The 8,272-nt window shown below is 42.3% G+C and overlaps 1 protein-coding gene across 2 annotated transcripts in view; it reads left to right on the top strand.

The window, feature by feature from the left end:
• TENM2 (teneurin transmembrane protein 2) overlaps positions 1 to 8,272 on the top strand; it is a 1,365,940-nt gene that overhangs the window by 816,911 nt on the left and 540,757 nt on the right. For both annotated transcript variants that reach the window (XM_006884325.1, XM_006884326.1), the window contains exon 3: positions 4,246 to 4,455. In XM_006884325.1, the coding sequence (XP_006884387.1) occupies positions 4,246 to 4,455 (210 nt within the window). The remainder of the gene's footprint in view (positions 1 to 4,245; positions 4,456 to 8,272) is intronic.

The following is an 8,272-nucleotide window of genomic DNA, read 5'->3' on the forward strand; positions in this document are numbered from 1 at the left end:
CAAAATTAACAAATGACAGAGCCAGTAGAGAATCATTTAGTTGGGGCAGATCTTGGGACTGAGAAACTTCCCAAGCCATAGCAGGAAGCTGGAAGCAGAGTTTAAGATGTGACTACAGCATGGATTGAAAGGGGGGCAGGGAAATAACGGAATCAGACAAGTCTGTGATGTGTATTCTCAATACACTGAAGTAACCCCCGTGCTTCCATTGTGTTATGACTGCTCTTCCATTGTCTGTATTTGTATAAATTAAAAAGCAGTTCTGTCTGTTCTGTATGAAATGAATTCATGCTGAACAAAATTTCAAAAAGTTCATGTAAAGAATGATTTCACAGCAACTATCATATCAGGCTCCTGGAAAATTGCACTTGAACTTCAGTTCCACCTCAGTCACTCAAAGGAATTTAGAAATTGGCTTCTAGCCATCCTTGTTCTTCAACATGCAGTTCCAGATATGCCTCAATAATACAAATGTAAAAATTTATTGATTGTGGGTTAGTGTCTGTTCCCCCCAGAGCCTGGCTGGTAAGTGAACATCACTACTGACTTCATAGCACCCTGGTCAGGGAACTCCCGCCTTCAGGAGCCTGGAAGAACGCAAAGGACAGATTCTGAAAGACCCGCTTTGAACTCCACACCAAAATGACAAGAAATGCTTTGAACCCTGTAGGATGCTGTTGTCATGTGTCATGGAGACAAACTTGACTTTTAGTGGACCCACGAGTGGATTTTCAAGGGCTATAAATTACGTAAGAGGAGATTGCCCATTTCTCCCTTACCCTGACAAAGTAGCTGTTGGAGTCAAACTCTCTGTCTTTGGGTTGCCAGCACAACTCTTTACTCACTAGGCCACCAGAGCTCACTGTTGTTGTTGTTGTTGTTGTTATGTGCCATCGAGTCGCCTGTGACGCATAGCGACCCTATGTACAACAGCCCTAAACCCTGCTTTATCCTGTGCCATTCTGATTGTCTCTGACACACCTACCACCATTAACCCAGTCACTGAATCAATCCACGTCATAGAGGGTCTTCATTAGCTACTGTAAATCCTTATTCAAAGATACGTTTCTTTCTTGAAATTTCTGAAAAATGCATGGAAATGGGAGATGGGAAACTGGAAACATAATTTCCCATAAATCACCTCCCTCCCTTGCCATTGTTGGCATCTTTCTCCATTTCGTCACTCTACTGTTTGAACAAATATCTATCTGTCAAGGTGGTGAGAGAGTGGATACTGGGTCATACTAACCTGAATTCAACTCTTGGCTTCTGCCACTTCCTAACTATGCCATGTAACTAACCCTTTTAAGCCTCAGTTTCCTTGTCTATAAAGTGGTGATGATAATAATTATGGCTTGGGAGGGTTTTCGTGGTTAACTGAGATAATGTTTGTAAAGGGACTAGTTTAGCGAATAGTCATTGCACAGTAAACATGAGCAGTTAAAATAATAATAATGATAATAGCTTTTAGTGGAGGGCAACCGAAGGGAAAAGTTATTGATTAAATGTTAGCACTCTTTCTGCTACAATTGTGATGGGTTAAGTCTGCCTTCTCCAGAATATCTGGCAGGAATATCAGGCACCAAATAATTATGAGTGAACTAATTTTTTTTTTTTAAATTGAGCTCCATTTAGCTACTGATCTGTTTCAAAGATGTTGTGACTTCACTTTGATCACTTTACTGGCCAGGAGCCCTTGACCTTAAAGAGTTATGTATCATTACCTCCTCCCATCACTTTCTGCTCCTCTTTAATTCCACTGAGTTATTGGCAAGTGACGGGATGACTCCATGATATAGTCTACTCACTGATAGAGTCCATGATATATATCTCTCACAGGAAGTCCTATTCCTTATCTTTCCAAGATTTCTATTCCAAGAATTCTTGTTTCACTCAACACCCCAACTCTTGCTAGCCAGGCCAGAACCAGCCCATTATCATCAAGTCAATTCCAACTCAGTGTCCCTGGAGGATGAGTGGAGCTTCCCCATGTGGTCCCCAAGGCTGTAAATCATTACAAAATGCATACTGCTACTTCTCCCTCACATATTGGCTTTTGGGGTCAACAGCTGCCCTTTTGGATAACAGTCAATTATCTAACCATTGCACACCAGAGCTCTTCCAGCCTGAACAAAGAATCCTTTTTCTCTGCCCCAGTAGCACCAGGCACCACATGCCACTCAACTCTTTATCATGTCTAACTGAAATGATACAGTTACAGGTGTGTATTTCTCCATAAACCATGGGCTTTCTGACTATAGACATTGTCTATTCTTGATACCTCAGTGTCTAACAAAGTGATTTACAGAAGGTATTATATATTTTACTGATCCAAAATAAAACCATTTTAAACAACTGGGGAATAGATCAGTAAACACAATTAGAAAAGCAACCCCAAAATCAGCATCCAATCACAAGCTTTAAGAGAATCTGTAATCATGCGGTACACCTAAAATCAGGGGGGGACTCTGCTTAGACACTTCTTTCCAGAGTTGAAACACGGCCCTGATGCTCGAGAATCCTTTTCCAGCCCTTCGTCCATCTCTCCACACTCGGAGCTAAGGCAGAGGCCCTGGGTTCCTGCTCTTGGCTGTCTCTCCAGAGCTTCCTACAAGAATAAACCAGCAGGCAAGCGAGTTCAAGGGCCTGGAGATGTCAGGGTGAAAGTCCACACAGTGATTTTCCTCACTCAGCAATTTGGCTGCCAGGTGCTCTGTGCCACGGCAGAGGGAGGTTGCAGCAGCCCTCCATGTAGGCGGAGAACTGCTTGACCCAAGGGCAGCTCCAACTCATTGCCTGACTCCTGGCTGGCTGGCTGGCCCTCTCTGCGTGGCCTGGAATGGCTGTTCCTCTTTGTAGGCGTCCCCCCACCCCCACCCCGTGATGTCTAACAAACACTTCATGATGCAGAGAATGGGGGCTTTGGCTAACGCTTAGGAATGCAAATATCTCGCCCTTTCCACCTTTCCTCTACTTTTCCCCCAAACCTGATTAATTTGGTTAGAGTGGACCTTATTTATTTGTCAATTCATTCAGCAGGGGCTATCTTTTAGAGAAACACTGAGGACTCACAGGTGAATAAAATAGGCATATGCGCTTTCACACAGCAGTAAAGGATATGGAGAAATGTTAAGTGATGGCCTAGTGGTAAAAAGCTGCACTGCTCACCAAATCCCAACAACATGTGGTTTGAATCGACCAGCTGCCCTGTGAGAGAGGGATGGGCAGTCTCCTTCTGTGTGATTTATTGCCTCTGAAAACCCGCTGGAGGGTCATCTATGGGCCAGTTCCGACTCAATGGCACACAACAACAGCAAGAAGGAGTAAAATAGGGAGCTTTGGTGGCCTATGAGTAAGAAGCCATGCTGCAACCCCAAAGGCAGATGATTCGAATCCATCAGCTGCTCCATGGGAGAAGGATGGGCAAACTCCTCCCACGTGGCTAAACTGCCTCTGATAACACACTGCAGGGTCAGCTGGGTGTAGACTCTGACTCAGTGGCACACAAAAACAACAAGGGATAAAAATAGACAGAAAGGCAACTTCCTAAAAGACAAACAAAGCAGGCTTAAATGAAACAAAGAAGCAGGCTTGTGCCTATGGCTAGGGGAGGAGGGGACAGGGTGTGTTAAGATTTGGAAGATGGAATGGCATGCTATATTTAAGCAACAGAAATAACTGAGTGTGTTAGCCAGAGAACAATGGACCAAGGAGGGAGTAGTAAGTGTTACTATTAAAGGTGAAATCAGAGAGGTAGCTGTAGACCAGAACGAACATGAGCGCCCTCACTGGGAGTTTTAGATTTCTTTCTACAGGCAGTGGAAAGTCTTGAAGGGTAGTAAGCAATCAAGTGGCTGATCTCCTATCTAACTATAAAATGTCATTCTGGCTTCTAATGGAGAAGAATCAGGGAAGATGGGAAACAGAAGGCCATATGGCAAGAGTGGAAGTAGGGAGACATGTAAAGTTTAGTGAGAGGTGATGGAGCTTAGGTTAGAGAAAAGTGGACAACGCCCACACTGATTCCGTTTCATATATGTCGCTGGATATTTCAGCCTATACCCTCCTCTGACACATGCAACTGTTGGTAGTATGGATCTGAACTTTGGTGAAACTCTGAAAGACACAGGGAACATTTCATTTTTAAAGAAATATTTATACTGGGACCTGGTTTCAATGTAACTTTCTGCGGATGCTCTCATGACACTCATTGCTGACCTTTGACCCCTCTGTCCTCTCTCCCAGGTCGTCCCATTCCACCTACATCCTCGTCTAGCCTCCTTCCATCTGCTCAGCTGCCTAGCTCCCATAATCCTCCACCAGTTAGCTGCCAGATGCCATTGCTAGACAGCAACACCTCCCATCAAATCATGGACACCAACCCCGATGAGGAATTCTCCCCCAATTCATACCTGCTCAGAGCATGCTCAGGGCCCCAGCAAGCCTCCAGCAGTGGTAAGGAAACTCTGTGGTGTCTCACTGTGTGGTGTTTTGTGTGTGTGTTGTTCTTAATTCTCCAACAGAGTGACAACTCTGAAATAAGGGTGGGGAGGAAGGTGTTGTGGGGAGCATCAAGGTGAAATACACTTGTTTTGAGGCGTTGCAGTTCCCAGATACTTTTGTTGAAGTTTGCAGCCGCTGAGCAGGCTTTGCTTGTCTTAACAGGACCTGGGGTTCCTTCTGTGGGAGGAATTTGTCCAATGCTGCACGTGACAGAATGCTGGTCTCAAAGGTGAAGTGCAGAGAGACACTGGAATATTGAAATTTGTATTCCTATCTTTCTGGTCAGAGCCGAGTGACCCTGAATGCCCTCACACACCCAATTTGTGTGCATCTCAGATCCCTTGTTTTTTGATACTTGGCTTCTGACTGTTCACTCCTTGCTTGTTTAGATGATTTTTTTGATTAAAATGTGATCCCTTGACATGAATACTGAATGTCTTGCCAAGTCCGGGGATGACCTCTCCCATCACCCTACTGTGCCACTTTCCTGGAATTTAACAAGCTGACTGTGTGGTACAATGCTAAATATTGCCTCTGAATCCATAGCTTTTGTGATTTTCACATTCACAGGCAGAGGGACTGGGCACAGGGCTCTGTCCCATGTCTTGAGGATTTTGTGGCTACGGCCTCAGCTCTCTTTCTCTAAAATTTAGTTACAATTACTTGACCTATCAGAAAGCATGCCTTAATTGTATTTTCTTATTGGTACCTTTGAAAATAAGAACAGACAATGCCAGAGTTTAAACAATCCTCACCCAAAGAGAGACATTTGCAGAAATTAATTGCTCCTGGCCCAAAGACTTTGGAGGTGTCTTTTTAATTGGCCGTTCACACCATCCACTGATAGATCTCTTCAAAAGCAGTATGAAGCTTCACTTGCCTGGAGTCTTCCTTGATGAGACTGTGTTTTAGCTCTCTTCATGACTGTAGGCCACCACTAGCCTCAACCTTTACAATTAGACAGGTCTCCAGAGCAAATTGAGGATGATTCATTCCAGAGATGGAAGGGTGGACCACTACTTAAAATGGCCCATGGCCTTCTTCAAAGCCAGGCCTGATAAACTTAGTAAACTCATATTCTTTCTCCAAAAAATTACCTAATCAAATCTCTCATCAAATGAGCAATCCATTGTTGATATTATGAAGGCCTTTAATCTACCATAAATCTTTATTAGAACTCATCAGAGCTTCTAGTTTGAGAGAAATGTGATTATGGCACTCTTAAAATGACATTACATCATTGGGGTGATTGGTTTATCATTTGGAGAAGAGACATCAATCATAACTAGCATAACCACACAGTAAATGAATTCAACCTTTCTACCACAGAACAATGACACTGTAATTGCTCAAAATCAGGCTTAAAATGAAATCGGAAAATGCTCTTTGTTCAAATATGATGTTAACTTAATGGAATATATTATGAAAAATCATGTTTGAGGAAATACTATATAATTAAAAATATGTGGAAATATATTCCCTTTTTTCTTTCATCAGAACCTGATTTTGGCTGTGGAACCATCCACCCTGTCCCCTCGCCCCCCCCACCCCCCGTAGAGATTATGTTGCATTTAATTGAACTACCTTCGCTTATGTTTTGCTACTTTTTATTTCATTCTATGTAATCATGATGAATATGGTGTTATGAAGGACAAGAGGCTTTTGAAATGAGATGCACCTGCTGATAGCTTTTTAAAAACAGACAATTATTAGGGAGAAAATGAGCTTTTTAAAAGCTATATCCTTTTATATATATACACACATACCAAGCAAAGGTGATTTCCAGGAGAGGTCAGTCTAGAATATTTTCTTAGGGATAACACTATGAGAGATTTCTTATATTTTGGACAATGTTTCAGATTGTAAATTGCTGATTGTCTATTTTTGTTGGCTTTATGCCTTAATCAAGACCTCATTTTGGTGGACACAACATATCTGTGTGTTCAGTGTCAAACTTAGCCCTTTCTCATCACTCACATCAATTTGTTCAACTCGCTTAAGATTGATAGCAATTTAAGCTTCAATACTGAGGGAAAATATCACAGAAAATTTGAAGGTCTGTTTTCATCCCAAACAAGAGTTGTGTTGATATGATTTCTTCACCTGAGGGGTGAAGACCCCATTGTACAATACCCTTATTTTCCACAGGGTACTTATCTCAGAGCTTGTTAAAGCACTGGCCAAAGAGCAGTCATTCAAAATTCTTAACTCCGGCTTAGCTAAAGTGAGAACAGATTGAGTGGCTGTCTGTGGGCATGCTCACTACCGTGTGCAGGTGTGTGTGTGTGTCTGTGTGTGTGTATGTGTCTTGTGGAATGGATTTGGGGTCCAGGGCAAATTGGGGATTCTATCAAGATCTGAATGCAGTTGCCATGAATTTAAATTTGACATAAAGGATTGAAAATGGAGTTTGACAGAGAAGATGTAAAGTGCAGAGCTGTGCTTGAGTATTTGGAATTGAGTTTGATGAAAGGGGCTGAGTTGTCGGGAGGTGTCGTGGCACAAACAAAGCACCCGTATGATTGGTTGTGTTGTGTTTAGCTGGTTAATTGCACAGAGGGTTTTTTCTAAGTTGCATTCTTGGCAATGACCTTGTATTCTAGGGAAGCAGTAACAGATCTTTGTCTCATTTTTGGGTGAAATAAAACACCTTCCAATACATCACCCATACCTGACAGCTGAAAATGATTTCCTGTCCTCCTTTTTTTTTTTTTTTTTTTTTTGTTGCTGCTATTACTTGATGGTGGTGAGGTCCATCATTAGGGGCTCCACTGCACACATTTCCTGTCCAAGCTGCCCCTGTTCCAAAGAGGCAAAATATAAAAATGTTTCTTCCCAATGTGAAAACCTCCTCAAAGCAAAAACAAAGCTTTACCTTTACAACTTGACTGCCATTATTTTCTATGACTGTGGTGCAGCTTTAGTGTATGGTACTAAAACCTCAGCACCTTTGGAGCCAAATTGCTCTGACCCTCAATCTCCACTAATCCAGCAGGTGCCCAAGTACAGCCAGTGAGGCACTTAAAAGAACACCATTTCCCTTCCCCTCAAGCATTTTCTTCCAGATAGCCAGGCCCCAGCAAGTGGCTCATCCTGTGTTCTGACCTTCTGCCAGGGCAGGTTAGCTCCAGAGACGTTTCTTGTATATAGCAGCATAATTTCAAATCCTATGAAATAACTCATCTGGAAAAAAAGTCTGGATCCCTGTGGCAGCATAATGGAGGCTCCTGCAGTTGGAAAAATGAGACAACCTTCCAAATCAAAATAGGGTTTGCAGTGCGCTCTTAGCATATGAGGCAGAACCTACAGAAAGGGTCACATTACGATCCAGAAGCACTGGTTTATTTCTCCTTATAATACAGTGAATTTCGGTTCTCTTAGAAATTTCCATAAAGGAGTTTGGAACATTTCATAACAATACTATGCCATTTAGAAGACTTGTAGCCTAGGTGGACCTACTAAGATGCTTCTGGTAGATTCTATATGGCAAAAAGATCTCTCCTAGTTAAGCATCTTACTTTGTAACTAGGGGCATTACATAACTCTTGTGTATTTTCAAAGGCAATTCACAAATGAAGACTCTAAAAATCACCAGGCTTCTGGTTGCTTGGAGTTGTCCAGGAATTGAGTTACCTGGATCACCCAATGATTATTTAATTGTCTCGCACTATAATGCAAGGACTTTGCTTATTCATTTATTCATTCATCCATGCCCTTACTTGTCCCTCCTCAATAATGTATGGCATCTTATAAAAATAAATATAAATAA

This window comes from Elephantulus edwardii, unplaced genomic scaffold, assembly GCF_000299155.1.
Source record: "Elephantulus edwardii isolate Elephantulus edwardi_28Jun2011 unplaced genomic scaffold, EleEdw1.0 scaffold00033, whole genome shotgun sequence".
In the NCBI taxonomy this organism is placed as follows: domain Eukaryota; kingdom Metazoa; phylum Chordata; class Mammalia; order Macroscelidea; family Macroscelididae; genus Elephantulus; species Elephantulus edwardii.